This window comes from Rhinolophus sinicus, chromosome 14, assembly GCF_057876585.1.
Source record: "Rhinolophus sinicus isolate RSI-liver-muscle chromosome 14, RSI-T2T, whole genome shotgun sequence".
NCBI classification, from domain to species: Eukaryota; Metazoa; Chordata; class Mammalia; order Chiroptera; family Rhinolophidae; genus Rhinolophus; species Rhinolophus sinicus.
In genome coordinates, this window is record NC_142514.1 from 70,611,719 (window position 1) to 70,628,398 (window position 16,680).

Genomic DNA, 16,680 nt, shown 5'->3' on the forward strand with positions numbered 1-16,680 from the left:
CGTCTCATTATGCAAACAGCACAGCTCTCTGAACAGACACTAAAAACAGGTCTCATTTCAAAGAACCCAGCACTTGTATCACAGTATGAGACGTGAGATGCTGGGGAGCAGTGTTTGATGAACAAAGTCTTCCAGTCACATGGTGATCTCTTTGGGCCCATTTCCTTGCATCTGCGATCAAGTGGATCACCTTCCATCCAGAGGCTCCCCAAGACTTGGAACAGTTTATCAGTGATCCTTAAAGAAACATACCCTTTCTAGAGAAACACAGTTTTTATATACAATGCATTAAATCTCTTAGAAAAAAGACCAGAATTCTCAGTAAAGAATATATTAAATGGTTCAAGGACTACTGTGCAGCATTTTTCTATGGCTTGACAGTAAAACTCCTGGAACCAGTTTGTGTCTCTGCAACGAGGTGTTTCTTTAAAGTCAATGATATCTCACAGACCTACAAATTCATGCAGGGCATATCCTGAAGTTCTTACAAAAGCAGAATTCTAAAGATGCCTTCCATGATATGGGAATAGCAATGATTGATCTGTAACCAAGAGACTCCTGGAATTTTGTCTTTGGATAGGCCTCTTTGTCAGATGGTATGGAATATTCAGTTTTGCCAGGTATGGCAGTGTTTTTTTAGCTCATGCTATGAAAGCAAAGTGAAAAACTGCAGAAAATATCTTCAAGTGACTATTCCATTCTTGATAACTATTACATTCCTGAAGTGACTTGCGTTTTGCTGCTTTGATCCCGTAAGTCTTTATAACCCATGAGATTGGACACATGTTTGAACTTCGACACTGCCAGTGGCTTGCATGCCTGATGTAAGGCTCCATCCACTTGGGAAAAGCTGACCAATGCCCCAGAAACCTTTGCCCTACCTGTTGAACCCAAGTTGCAGTGTACTGTTGGCTTCAACATAATAGAAAGATACGAAGTGCTGGTGAGGTGGATTGATGATGAATCTGCTGACACTTCTGGAGTCACTCTAAAACATAGTCATGAGGATAAGTGAACTTGCCAAAACCTTTAAGGAAGCCTTTAAGCAATGGAAAGAGTGGATAACAAAATGCCATTGCTGTTCTCCAAAAATAAGGACTTCCAAACAGGAGTAATTAAAATAAATGCTTACATGCTAAAAGAAAAAAGAAGTAATGTTTTTCTCTTTTTGGTAATTGACAAAGATTTATTTTTAAAGGTGTATATTGGTTGAATATAAAAATGAGACAATATGTCATTAATACAGAATTAGAAAAGGGATCAATAATTTTTAAAAGTATTTTTTAAAATACAGGTTTCAGAATTGTTAGAAAAGTCACTTAATAATTGCAATACATTTTTTAATGAAAATGATATTTTAAAAAGTTTGTTATTTTGGAAAATTTTAAACATATTCAAAAGTAGAGAGAATAAATGAAAAAAAAGTAGAGAGTATAAATCCTCCCATATTTATTATTAACAACGCTTGGCCAATTTGACTTCATCTATAAGTATTTTGACCATTTCTTTTATTTAAAGGAATACTCTGAGAATGAAAAGGGAGGCTGTTACTAACTAACCAGGACCCCAAGGCATAAAACCCAGTTAGTTGTAGGCAAACTGGGAAGTATGCTCTCTATATCTTTAACCTCACTCACTTCCCTTCCCCCTCCGCCTCCACATATCACATATTATTTTGAAGCAAATCCCAGACATCATTGTTTCATCAGTAAGCATTTCACTAACTATCTCTAAAAAACAAAGGCTATTTTTAAAAATAAATCACACCTAAAAATTGACAGTAATTCCTTAATATCATCAACTATCCAGTCATTGTTCAAATTTCCCTGATTGTCACAAAAATGTCTTTATAGTTGATTTGTTCAAATAAGGATCCAAAAACAGTCCATTTTTTTTTTCAGTCTTAAGTAAATTTCAGACAGTACATTACTCCTCCCCCTTTTTCCTGTATTATGTTATTTGTTGAGAAATTAGATGTTTGTGACTAAAAACAATTCACTTTCATTTAAGTGGAAGTGGAAAGTATTAGAATGTTGTTGAAACCAACTCCACACTATTTTCTTCTTTTCCTTTTCAATTTGGGGCTATATAGATGATTTCACATCAAGAGAACCATGAAAAGTGGAATATTTCTGCCGACTCTCAAAAGACTTCTGTTCAGCAACTAAATGAACAGTTGGAGAAGGCAAAACTAGAATTAGAAGAAGCTCAGGACACTGTAAGCAGTTTGCACCAACAAGTCCAAGACAGAAATGAAGTAATTGAAGCTACAAATGAAGCATTACTTATTAAAGTAAGTAAACACATATAAGTATGTATAGCATATGTTGACATCAGAATGTCCAAACCTGTAAAAAAAATTTTATGAGTTTATTTGAGCCAAACAGAGGACATTCCTGGAAGCAAAATCTCAACAGACTGAGGAAAATGTTTCCCAGAATGACAGTTGCAGTTTCTTTTATACATTTGGATTTAAGGAGGGAATGTAAGGAAGATTACATGACATGTGGAGAAAGCAAGGCAGAGAAATCTCTATGATTGGATTACAGGATAGTTAACAGAATTATGTGCTTTCTTGAGGGTGGTTATGCCTCTGAAAAAGAGGATTACTCTGGCGTTTCAAAGGTGTGTTAATCTAGGTGCACAAGAACAATGGGTAGGGCTTGCTTAGGGCGAAGATAACCTTTTATTGGGAAGTTCCAGGCCTGAGGCCTGACTGTCACCATGATCTGCCCAGGTAGGAATTTATGATCAGATCATCCTGAGGTTACTTTCCATTAGATTTACTACAGAGCTCCTTTTTCATCCATTCATATCTATGAAAAAGTAAATTTATGATTTATTTTCCCAGTCTTATAGTTTGTAGAGGATTATATGACCAAATATTGACCTATTTGAAAAGCATTTTATTTAGAAGACATTAAATTTGGTAATTATTAATATGATGTGTATCATATTACCACAGGAGAAATAATTTATAAATGTTTAAACACAAAGTTTTTTTTAATTAAAAAAAATTTTTTTGGTGACAACATTTTACTCTCTTAGCAAATTTCAGTTACACAATACAGTGTTACCAACTATAATTACCATGTAGTTTATACATTAGATGCTCATGTAGCTGAAGGATTGTACTCTTTTACCAACTTCTCGCTATTGACCTATGGCAATCACTTTTCTGTTCACAGTTTATATGAATTTGACTATTTATTTATTTATTTTTAAGGTTTCACATGGAAGTGATACCATGCAGTACCCTTATCTAGTTGTTTCCTTATCTTGGCTATGGTGAATAATGCTGAAAGGAACATGGGAGTGCAGATATTTCTTTGATATCCTGTTTTCATTCAATATATACCCAGAGGTGGTGTTGCTGGATCATATATATGGTAGTTCTATTTTAAATATTTTGAGAAACCCCTATGTGTTCCCTAGTGGCAGCACCAATTTACATTCCTATCAACAGTGCACAAGGGTTCTCTTTTCACCACACCCTTCCAACACTTACCTCTTTTCTTTGTAATGATAGCCATTCTAACAGATGTGAGATGATAGCTCCTCACGGTTTTGACTTGCATTTCCCTGATGATTAGTGATACTGAGCACCTTTTCATGTACTGGTTGGCCATTTGTATGTCTTTGGGAAAATATCTGCTCTGTTCCTCTGCCCATTTTAAGTTACATTGTTTTTTTGCTATTGATTTGTATAAGTTCTTTATATATTTTGGTTATTAAACCCTTATCAGAAACATGATTTGCAAATATTTTCTCCCATCCCATAGTTTGCTTTTTAATTTTATTGATGGTTTTCATTCCTGTGCAGAAGCTTTCTAGTTTGATGTAGTCCTGCTTGTTTATTTTTGCGTTTGTTGCCTTTGCTTTTGGTGTCAAATTAAAAAAATCATTGCCAAGCCCAGTGTCAAGTAGCTTACCCACTGTTTTCTTATAAGAGTTTTATGGTGTCGGGTCCTATATTCAAGTCTTTTTGAGTTAATTTTTGTATGTGGTGTAAGATAGTGGTCAAGTTTCATTCGTTTGCATATGGTTGTCCAGTTTTCCCAAGACCATATATTAAAGAGACTATCCTTTCCCCATTGTATATTTTGGCTCCTTTGTTATAAAATTAATTGGCCATATATGCATGGGTTTATTCCTGGGCTAACTACTCTGTTCCATTGATCTATGAGTTTATTTCTATGCCAATACTATACTGTTTTGATTACTATAGCTTTGTAGTATAGTTTGAAATCAGGAAGTGCGATGCCTCCAACTTTCTTCTTCCTCAAGATTGCTTTGACTTTTGGGGGTCTTTGTGGTTCCATACAAATTTTAGGATTGTTTATTATATTTTTGTGGAAGATGCCATTGAATCTGTAGATTGCTGTGGGTAGTATGAACATTTTCACAGTGTTAATTCTTCCTATTCATGAGCACAGAATACTTTCCATTTATTTGTGTCTTCTTCAATTTTCTGTTGTCAGTGCCTTACACTTTTCAGTGTACAGTTCTTTCACCTCCTTGGTTTAATTTATTCCTAGATATTATTTTTGAAGTAATTATAAATGGATTGTTTTTTAAATTTCTCTTTCTTATAGTTCATTATTAATATGTAGAACTGCAACTGCCTTTTATATATTGATTTTGTATTCCTGCAACAAAGAATTCCTGAATTCATTTATTAGTTCTAACAGGTTTTGGGTGGATTCTTTAGGGTTTTCTATATAGACTAGCCTGTCATCTGCAAATAGAGACAGTTTTACTTCTTCCTTTCCAATTTGGTTACTATTATTTCTTTTCCTTGACCAGTTGTTCTTCCTAGGACTTCTAGTACTGTGTTGAATAACAGTGGTGAGAATGGACATGTTTGTCTTGTTCCTAATCTTAAAGGAAAAGCTTTCAGCTTTTCACTGTTGAGTGTGATGTTAAATGTCAACTTAGCATATATGACTTTTATTATGTTGAGGTACGTTCCCTCTATAACCACTTGTTGAGAGTTTTTATCATTAGTGGATATTAAATTTTGTCAAATGCTTTTTCTGTATCTATTGAAATGATCATATGATTTTTATGCTTCACTTTGTTAATGTGGTGTATCACTGATTGTTTTGCAAATGTTGGACCACCCTTCCATCCCTGGAATTAATCCCACTTGATCATGGTGTATGATTCTCTTAATGTATTGTTGAAAGTGGATTGCTAATAATTTTTTAAGATTTTTACTTCTGTGTTCATCAGAGATATTGACCTGTAATTTTCTTTTCTTGTCTCAACCCTAAAGAATCTATGAAAAAACTGTTAGAACTAATAAATGAATTCAGTGTCCTTGTCTGGTTTGGTATCAGTGTAATGCTGGCCTTGTAAAATAAGTTTGAAAATGTAACCTCCTCTTCTGCTTTTTGGAAGAATATGAGAAGGATTGGTATTAATTCTTTCTAAAATGTTTGGTAGAATTCACCAGTGAAACCATCTGGTCTTTGAAATTGTCTCTGATTTTACTTGAGTCCTCCCTTTTTTTCTTGGTAAGTCTAACTAAAGGTTGTCTATTTCACTTTTTTAAAAACCCAGGTCTTAATTTTATTGATCTGTTCTGTTGTCTTTTGAGTCTCTATTTAATTTATTTTCACCCTGATCTTCCTTCTACTAATTTGGGGCTGAGTTTGTTCTTCTTTTTCTAGTTCATTAAAGTGTAAAGTTAGAGTGTTCATTTGTGATATTTGTTTTTTAATGTAGGCATTTATCATTATAAACTTTCAGCTCGACTTTTTTCTACATCCCATTCATTTATCTCAAGATAATTTTTTATTTTCTTTCGAATTCTTCTTTGACCCATTAGTTGTTTTGTAGCATGTTGTTTAATCTTCACATAATTGTAATTTTCTGGTTTTCTTCTTGAAATGGATTTCTAATTTTATGCCATTGTGGTTGGAAGATGGTTGATATGATTTTAGTCTTCTTAAGTATATTAAGACATTTTTGTGACTTAACGTATGATCTATCCTGGAGAATGTTCCATGTGCACTTGAGAAAAATGAGTATACTCCTGTGTTGGATGGAATGGTCTGTAAATGTCTGTTAAGTACATTTGTGCTAATATATAGTTCAAGTCCAATGTTTCCTTATTGATTTTCTGTGTGCATGATCTGTCCATCAATTAAAGTGGGGTATTGAAGTCCCCTTCCATTATTATATTGCTGTCTATTTCTCTCTTCAGGTTTGTTAATGTTTGCTTCATATATTTAGGTGCTCCTGTGTTTTTCAGGTACATATATATTTACAAATGCTTTATCCTCTTGTTGAATTGACCACTTGATCATTGTATAATGACCTTATTTGTCTCTTGTTTTTTCTCATATAAGTATAGCTAGCTACTCCAGTTTCTTTTGGTTTCCATTTACATTAAATATATTTTTATAACCTTTCACTTTCAGTCTTTGTGTGTCCTTAAGATTGAAGTCAGTATATAATTGGATCTTTTTTTTTTAATCCATTCTCCTTCTTCCATTTGATTGGAAAATTTAGTCTATCCGTATTTAAAGTAATTATGGGTGGATATGGACCTACTATTTATATTTTGTTAATTGTTTTCTAGCTTTTTTCAATTCCTTTTTTCCTTTCTTCTCTTGCTCTCTCTTTTTGTGTGTGTGTGTGATTTGATGATTTTCTGTAGTAGTGTGCTTAGATTCCTTTGTATTTATCTTTTTTGTATTTACTATAGATTTTTTTGCTTTGTGGTTACCATGAAGCTTACATTAAACATCTTACATTTATAACAGTCTATTTTAAGCTGATAAGAACTTAATTTTGAATGCATACTAAGGCTTTACATTTTTACTCTCTCTTCAATTTTACATTTTTGATGTCACAATTCTGTCTTTGTATCCATTAGCAAATTATTATAATCACTGTTACTTTTAATACTTTTTAACCTTCATTCTAGAGTTATAAGTGATTTACCCACTACCATTACAGCATCAGAGTATTCTGAATATAACTATATATTTAAGTTTACCAATGAGATTTAAACTTTCATGTTTTCCTGTTACCAGTTAGTGTCCTTTCATTTCAGCTTGAAGAAGTCCCTTTAACATTTCTTGTAAGTCCAGTCTAGTGGAGATGAATTCCTTCAGTTTTTGCTTATCTGGAAAACTATCTCTCCTTCACTGCTGACAGGCAACTTTGCTGGGAAGAGTGTTCTTGCTTGGTAGTTTTTTCTTTCTGCACTTTGAATATATCGTGCCATTCCTTTCTGGCCTGTAAAATTTCTCTGATTATCTAAGGCGGGAAGTGGTTCTCTTATATGGAACAAGTTGTTTTTCTCTTGCTGCATTTAGATTCTCTCCATAATTAACTTTTGATAATTATGTGTCTTAGTGCAGGTCTCTTTGGATTCATCATATTTGGAACTTTCTGCGCTTCCTGGATCTGGATGTCTGTTTCTTTCCTCAAATCAGGGAGGTGTTCAGCCATTTTGTCTGTGAATAATCTTTGTGCTTCTCTTTCTCTCTCTTCTCCTTCTAGGACCCCTATAATGCATGTGTCTGTTTCCTTGGTGGTGTCCCATTAGTCCCTTAAGTTATCTTCACTCTTTTATTCTTTTATTTTTGCTCCTCTGATTGGATGAATTCCACTGCCTTCTCTTCAAGTTCACTGATCCTTTCTTCCACTTGATTTAGTGTGCCGTTGAACTCCTCTTTTGAATTTTTCAGTGCAGTTATTGTATTCTTCGCGCTGTGATTTCTGTTTGGTATTTTCTTAAATTTTCTTCCTCTTTGTTGAAACTAGCACTGTGTTCATGCATTATTCTCCTGACCTTGGTCAGCATTTTTATGATGGTTATTGGTATCTAGGTCAAGCCTATCACCTCTGTTTAGGTGTTTCTCTTTTAGGTATTTCATTAGGGTCTGTTTCTGGAAATTTATCTTGTTCTTTTGTTTAGAACACATTGACTCTCTTTGTTGGTTTCTGTGCATTAGATAAAGCAGCTACTTTTCCCAGTTTTGATGGAGGGGTCTTATGTAGGAGATGTGCCTTATCAGTCAGCCCGACCTGAGCTCCTTGTTGTCTTTCAAACCTTTGTGATCGTCCAAAGAGCCTTCTTGTTGTTAGTGGCTCCTACTGGTTGAGGGACCTGTCAATATCCCAAAATGGAAGATCTCAATCAGCACCTAGATGCAGGCTGGTTGAAAGCTGAACTCTCATGCAACAGCTGGGAAAGCATGTAGTAGGCCATAAGTATAGTGAAATAGCAACATACTGGTTGCTCACAGTTGTATATTATGCTTAGAATACCTATCTAACTTACTAGATTTCAATAGGTTAGTGTTTCCAGATAATTTATATAGTCACATGCTGTATTTGAAGCCTGAACCTCAGGCAACAGCTTTTAAAGTATGATAATAGACCTCTTTCAGGGAATGATTGGTTCATGATCTTCTTTTTACCTGCTGAGTCCTATGGGTATAGCTGTGGTGTGTCCTCCCAACCCTGTTAAGAACTGTTTCTTTGCTGTAGTCTTGTGGGTCTCATGGATGCAAGCCCTGTTAGCTTTCAGAGCTAACTGTTTTGGGGACCCATCCCTCAGGTGAGAATCTTAAAAACTGGAGCAGTAGATGTGGGGTCCAAACCCTTTACTCCTCAGGGAGAAGTTGGGAGTCAGGTGTTCCTTCTCATTGTATGGCTTTGTGCTGGGCATGGGATTTATAGCTCGTTGTGTAGCCAGCTATATAGATTTGGTGTGTTGTGGGAAGAGCATCCTATGTTACCATCTTGGCCCTGAACTTATACAAATACAAACTTAATCATAATGTTTACTTTAGAGGATTTTATACTTGGTGTATTTAAAAAGTAGCATTTTTCAAAAGTAAAGTTCCTTTAAAAATCATAAATTAGAAAATGCAAGATTGTTTTTTATTCTTTTATTTTTTACTGGGTTTGAATATTTATGTCATTTTTCAAATAGCTCATTATTACTTATTCACACCTACTGATCATGGCAGTTTACTTTGGAATTTGGAATTAATATCAATATTGAAGCATAGAGATAAAAATTTTAATATTACTTCAAAACTGCCAATATGTATGATTAACCATTGTTAGCCAAGACCTTAAAAAAAGAACAATCTCACTGATAGTTGTAAAGCAATTAATTATTTTATAGCAAAATGGAAATTATTGAAAAGCCAAAAACTCTAAAATAATACCTTAGAAATATTTCTAGTTACTAAGCTGAGCACTTAAATTTCTTATATAATATACTTGATATTCACAGTACTAGAGGAAAGCTGAATAGACAATCTAAAATTATGTTTCAGTTGAACATTATTTTTGCTTTTATTGAAACATTAATATACCTAATGTTCTGGGGATTTACAACATTTATACAAAATTATAAAACTTTATTGTGAAAAATTCACTCTAAAAATGTAAAAGGTTCTACTTTGTATATCCCTTGTCACAGTGGTTATCTCTGCTGACTTGTTAGATATTACCAATGAGATAAATACAATTGGATTGCACTTGTCTATTATTCAGAAGTTTTAAACTTCATCTGCTTTGGAAATTACCAAAATATTGGGTAAATAGCAGCAGCAATTCTAAAATGAAATGTACATATAGAGATATTAGAACATGTACCATGCTTAGCCAATATACCAGTCAGAAAACAGAATTCATTTGTTTTCTGACATTAGCTCTCAAAATCAGTGTCAACTGGCTCTAAAGCCTAGACTGAAGAGGAGTTTAGGAGGATAAGAGAGAAAGAAGTAAGAAAAGCTAATAGAGCAGAAGCAGGCATAACTGTAACAATTAGAAGTAGCTATAAATAATGGAAAGCAATTCCATTAACAGCAGCATTAAACGACAGAGAACAGAAACAGAAGTGAGGGAGAACAGTCTTTGAGGCAATTGATCTTTCCAGCTCATTTCCTTTAGTACCCTAACTAGTGCCTCGTATTTGATGGCAGCTGGAGCGAAGGCAAAGCTAAAACCTTTAGTACCCTACACTACAACAATAATTACAACAGTGACCTTAAGAGAAAGTTGAATTATATTCATTGTATTCAGTATACTACATTTTATTGTAAAAGTTAGTGTTAAATGGAATCCTACTTATCTGAGATACTACATTTCTCTATGACTAGATAACCTACAAGAGTTTAAAAAAAACAAAACAGTTCCCCACACAACTGTATATATATCAATTCTATAGCTACTTTATTAATTATAAGAATGTGAGTACAATATTCACTACAAAAAATTGGCACTCCAGCCACTTACAAAGTTTATCTAGATAAAGTAGTATAATGACATCAAACAACTGAAATATATATGTTAAACTTTGGTTTGTAATGTACACTGTAGTTATGACAGTTATAAGCACAGTATTTGGAAAAAATAGAAACTATCAGATTTGAAGTGGCTGATTTAGAAATTTATATCTCATGGACACCCATAAGAAAAAGAGAATATATTTGAACAGGAGACTAGTACACAAATTATTTATTTTTTTAAAATAAAATGTCTTGGGGCGGCCGGTTGGCTCAGTTAGTTAGAGTGCAGTGCTCATAACACCAAGGTTGCCTGTTCCATACCCTCATGGGCCAGTGAGCTGCACCCTCCACAACTAGACTGAGAAACAATGGCTTGACTTGCAGCTGATGGGTCCTGGAAAAACACACTGTTCCCCAATATTCCCCAATAAAAAATTAAATATAAATAAACTGTCTTCTCTTCACTTTTTTAGGCTTTCTGGCTTTCCAGTATATGTGGTCTCATTCTTAGGATCCCAAAACAGGGTCAGTGACCCAAAGGAAGGACATGGAAAAATCATAGAAATGAAAAGTTTATTTAATAAGGATAGATTTATTAAGTATTATTAATCACTTTCTTAAATGTCTTTCTTTGAAAATTTTTTAGCATAATAAAGCTTTCTTATAATGAGGACATACAAAGCAGAATCGCTAATACACATTTATTTATTCCTATTAGAAATTCTGAAGGGAGTTTTTGTGTGTGTATATATATATGTTAGATGAACAAAAGATAGTGTATCTCTACACTTTTGCAGAGAAATTTTTAGATATAAGGTTTCTGTCTTGACTAGAAATTGCTATTGTCATTAACACTAAAAAAAAAAAAATTCTATAAGGAAAATCTAGTTTTCATGGCATTCCTTAGTGTAGTTTAAATATATTTCAAGTGAAATATGTAATTGTCCAAAATGAAGGGTTTCAACAGAGCTTGAAAATTTCTGATGAGTTGTTATAAAAGGAATTTCTGTACTGAGATGCAGGTTGACTTAGATGACTTCTAAGAGTCTGTGATTTTCTAAGTAATTAATTTAACAGAAGTATATTGAGCACCTACTATGTCCTAATTTGTCTATAGGAATCAGAATTAACAAGATTACAAGCCAAAATTTCTGGACATGAAAGGGCAGAAGACATCAAGTTTCTACCAGCCCCTTTTGCATCTTCAACAGAAATTATGCCTGACATTCAAGATCCAAAATTTGCTAAACATTCTCACACAGCTTTTTTCAAGTGTGGAAAACTGCGTCGCTCTATTAGTGCCAGTGAACTTAGTTTCAAAACTCACAGTGATGAAGATCTTTCTGAAGACTTACTGAAGGACTTAAAAAAAATGCGATTAGAACAACCTTCAACATTGGAAGAAAGCCAGAAAGATCTGACTTATATCCCGTCAGACTCATTTAAACCTCTCACATATGACCTAGAAGATGACAGTTCTGAAAATAATGACTTCAGTACTCTTAGTGGAATGCTAAGATACATAAACAGAGAAGTGAGACTATTAAAAAAATCTTCTGTGCAAACAGGTGCTGGTTTAACTCAGGTATGTATTTCATAAATTAGAAGTTATAATAATTTGTCTCCATTGAATGTCACTTTGCTACTGGTAGAAAAATCCATATATTTAATTAAAGCGTGCCAGTAGATGATATACACAAATTGAAACAAGTACAGAAAAATTCATTGTGAGTTTGGAATGCATTTACCCCAGACGAGTAGATGAAAATTTACCTTTGAGAAGTAGCTTTTGTTAAAATAGCCTATATATTTGATTAAATGTAATATCTATATCTGATTAAATAATTCTGCTTCATGTAAGGAAAGCATTTTTAATTCTAGAATATTGGAAAATGTTTTTGGAGTGTCAAAATTAGTTGTGTTCCCAGACTTGCTGGATACCATTCTAGTAAAAATTAAGGTAACCCTTGTTTTGGTCATAGACTTCCACAGTGGCTCAGAATATCCAATTCACATGATTTATTTACTCCCATTATTCTCTGAGCATATCATACTGAAGAGGCAACTTTATCCTACGACACTTGCCTGTGGACACTCAACATTGTTTATAGCATTTAATCTATATTTTACATATGGAAATAAGAATCTCTTTCACATCAGCTTTTTCAAGTGCCCATTTGCCTTGTTTTCAAACATATCATAATAGGGTTGGTGACCTAAACAATTTAACAAGTGTTTTTAGAATGGATCCATTGCAAAGACTGTTAGAGCTTTTTGTTTTTTCATATTCTTCCTTACATTAAAAAGAACTTAATTTACTATTTGTAAGTAGAAAACTATATAAAAGTAGTGATACTATTGGTAAAACAAAATTTGCACATTATGAAATTTCAAGTGTATAATAAACAAGGCAAATGGCGTAATAAACAAGGCAATCTTCTATCGAGCCTGATAAAATTAGTTTCCATATAGCCTTTAAAAGTGCAGTTGTGTTTCCTGTGTATCATTTATTCAGCCATTCAATTTATTCATTATTTATTGAGCATCTACCATATACCAGGTACTGGGACTATAGAAATAAACAAAAATGACCAAGACCCTGTCCAAACAGAACTTACATTTTAATGAGGAGACCATCAATAAACAAGTAAATAGACATGTGTTCTAATGCCAAGTGAAAATAAGTGTTGTAAAGAAAAGCTGGTAAGAGGATACAGTGTGACATGGGTGCTATTTTAAATAGGATGGTCAGGAAAGGTCTCACGAGAAGGTGACATTTGATCATAGTCCTGTAGGAAGTAAGGAAATAAACTATCTCTATATCTAGAGGAAGAGCATTGGAGGAAAGGGGATAACAATAGCAGGTACCAAAGTCCTGAGGTGGTCGCATACCTGGGATGTTCAAAAAACAGCTAGGAGATATATGGCCGGTTTGGTGTAACCGAGAGGGAGGGTAGTAGGAGAGAGGAGAGCGGGGGGTGCCCTAGTGGTCTTATAGTTCCTGTAAATTTAGGATTTTATTTGCAGTGTGATGGGAAGCAATTGGAGGGTTCTGCTTAGGGAGGTGATGTGATCTGATGTAAAGCAGCCACTTTGGCTGCTTTGTGGAGAATGGATGGTAAAGGGACAAGAGCAGAGATCAACTAGGAGGCTACTTGCAATAATCCAGGCAAAAGATGATTTTGAATAGGCAGGAGGATAAATATAGAAGTGGTGAGAATGGTTCAGTTTCTAGATATATTTGAAGGTAGAGCCAACAGGATTTGGTGTAGGTTTTGCGTGGAATAGAAGTCAAGGAAGACTCCAAAGGTTTTTGCCCGAGTAACTGAGCATTTACTGAGATGGGGAATACTAGATGAGTAGATGTGGAGGCATAGAGAAAACAGTTGGATTCTAAATATATTAAAATTGAGATTTCTATTAGATGTCCAAGTGGAGATGACAAATGAGTGATTAGGTTTATGAGACTGAAGTTATAAATTTAGATATAATCAGCATAGTAGAGGGTAGTTAAAGCCATAAAGCTGGATTAAATCAAGGGAATTAATGGAGGTAGAAAAAAGAAGTCCAAAAACCAAGCCTAATTTAGTAAAGCTAAATTGCCTTTGGCATTCAAGAAGCTGAGGATCCGGTAGAGCTAACTGAGAAGTAAAGTGAAACAGGAGAAAAATTAGGAGAGCGTAATATCCCATAAACCAAGTGACAGTTGTGCTTCAAGGAGGGTGAGATCAGCCGTATCAAATGTTGCTAAGTAAAGTGAGGCCTGATCATTGATACCATATTTGGTAATATGGAAGAAAGATGATCGCTAAGTCAGGGTGAGGTGTTGGAGGTTTAAGAACAGGAAGGTATATGAAATAGTTATCTTGGAGAGTGGGAAAATATAAATGGGGAATTCTAGTAATACTGCCAGGCAGATAGTTTTATTGTGTGGAACAGTCCTGCAGAATACATGTGACATCTTTTGTCCCTGTCTATATTATATGCTAGCAACAGGATATCCCTTTCTCCCCATCATAGTGACAACCAAAAAGTACTCTCACAAATATCTGTAATTTTCCGAGATGAGAAGTAAAATTCTCATTTTCTAGATGCTCCCTGTAAGACCTCTGCTCTATTCCAATAACTTTTAGGGTCATAGGTGTGCAAGAGTCTATTTTTAGTAAAATGGAACTTAATTTACATAGGATAAATTGGATAAGTACAGTGACAGATTGTGATCATAGTAATACATAGCATTTGCTATATGCCAGGCACTATTGTAAATGCTTTACATAAATTAACTCGTTTAATCTTTATTAACAACCCTGCAATAGGTACTATTATTATCCTAATAGTACCAAATAGTTCTTCTACTGTGGTAGGTACTGTTATTATTCCCATTACATGGGTGAGGAAACTGAGTCTCTGTTCTTAACCACTAAGTTAATATACTATTAAGTTAATATACTAATATATACATATTACATATACATATAATACTAATATATACATATATACATATTAAGTTAATATGCTATTTGCTTAATTGTATTTATATTTTCTTCAGTATTGTCTAGTTTGGTCTTATAGCTGCTTAGTCAATTAGGGATTAAGAGGATGGGACTTAAAAGTTACTACACAACTGATAGAATGATTTCTAGGTAGATGCATTTGAGTATTTCAAGTCATTTTTCCTATTCTATGATCATGGAAGCTCAGTCCCAAATTAAAATATGCAAAGTATTGTAGCCAGTTCTTTTTTTTTTTATTAAAGTTTATTGGGGTGACAATTATTAGTAAAGTTACATAGCTTTCAAGTGTACAACTCTGTAATACATCATCTATATATCACATTTTGTGTTCACCACCCAGAGTCAGTTCTCTTTCCATCACTGTATATTTGATCCCCTTGACCTTCATCTACCACCCGCTCCCCCCTTACCCTCTGGTAACCACTAAACTATTGTCTGTGTCTATGAGTTTTTGTTTCTCATTTGTTTGTCTTGTTCTTTCGTTGTTTTCGGTGTTATATACCACAAATCAGTGAAATCATATGGTTCTTGACTTCTGTCTGACTTATTTCGCTTAGCATTATAATCTCAATATCCATCCGTGTTGTCGCAAATGGTACTATTTCATTTTTTCTTATGGCAGAATAATATTTCATTGTGTATCTATACAAGATCTTCTTTATCCAATTATCTGTTGAAGGACACTTTGGTTGTTTCCATGTCTTGGCCACCGTAAATAAAGTCCTGCCAAAGAATACACATAGAATTTAACTTTTGTTTATTACTAGTGATACTCTACTGAGTTTTACATTTGCATTAGCCACAGTACTTACAACTTTAAGCTCTCATGGCTCATAACCCTCAGTTGCATTGCCTGTGTTGACTTATTTTTGTCTTGGATGTAAGGGTCTGGCTCTTAGGGTTGCTGGGTGCTCAGTTCAGTGCTCCCTTGGGACCCAGGCTGGGACTGACGCTTGACAAATGCTCATCTGTGAGTTTTCTTCAGTTCTCTTATGGTCATTACCTGCATATTACACCTTAATCCTAAGGGAAAGTTAACTGAAGATATCTCCTCAATGCTTTTTCTGTTGGGCCTTCATTTTTTTCTAATTTCATTGTTTTGTTTTTTAATGGAAGGTGAGAAAATTCAGAGTGAGGACTGCTACTGTTGAAAGAAACTTTGACTTGCTATGGTTTAACTGTTCATGGGCATCTATGTGTATATTAATAAATGTGTACCACTTTGTAAAGTTTTACATAAGATGCTTTATATTGGGATGTAGAACCATGATCTACAGGCTAGTTCTAGTCCTCAGCTTATTTCACCCACTAATAGTCTGACAGTGAATGGTCTCTCATTTCCAAAAAGAATTTAAAATTTTTTTAAGCCAAAGAAACTGTTGTTTAAATGAAATGTTTTAAGGAAATTCAAATATGTTGATCATATGCAAAGATAATTTATCTGATTGAGGGTGTTGTTTCTGACCTTCACCCAGTGACTTGCTCACACTGTTTCATGGCTGCTTATGCAAAGACCCCAGAGCAGCCCTGGATTAACCTTTAAGGAGAATAAGCAGGAGCTTAGGGCACCAGGGAAGCGGCGCACCATAAGAGCACCCTGCTCTAGCTGTCACGCCCTTAACTCTTTCTTTCACTGCCGCACTTAACTGTAGTAGAATTTTTTGGAATTGTCTCCATCTGCCATGTCCCAATTTAATTCGCACTGTTAAAAAATCTTTTTCTTTGGTATCGTGAGTGACTAAAGTTTAAAAGCTCTCGGTTTGAGATGTCATCAAATATTACATTTGTTTCTGACTTATGGTGTGAGTTTCACTACTGTAGAGAGTAAAACCAGCTGAGTCCAGATAGCATTTAATTCATAAGCTGATTTGTGTGAAGGACCCTTACACTCATTATTG

The 16,680-nt window shown here is 34.3% G+C and overlaps 1 protein-coding gene and 1 pseudogene across 11 annotated transcripts in view; both read left to right on the top strand.

The window, feature by feature from the left end:
* The window catches only part of CCDC18 (coiled-coil domain containing 18), an 89,136-nt gene that overhangs the window by 63,313 nt on the left and 9,143 nt on the right, over positions 1 to 16,680 (top strand). For all 11 annotated transcript variants that reach the window (XM_088791330.1, XM_088791332.1, XM_088791331.1 and 8 more), the window contains 2 exons: positions 2,093 to 2,293; positions 11,386 to 11,853. In XM_088791330.1, coding sequence (XP_088647456.1) covers positions 2,093 to 2,293; positions 11,386 to 11,853 — 669 coding nt within the window. The remainder of the gene's footprint in view (positions 1 to 2,092; positions 2,294 to 11,385; positions 11,854 to 16,680) is intronic.
* Positions 140 to 1,171, top strand: LOC141572390 (archaemetzincin-2 pseudogene; annotated as a pseudogene).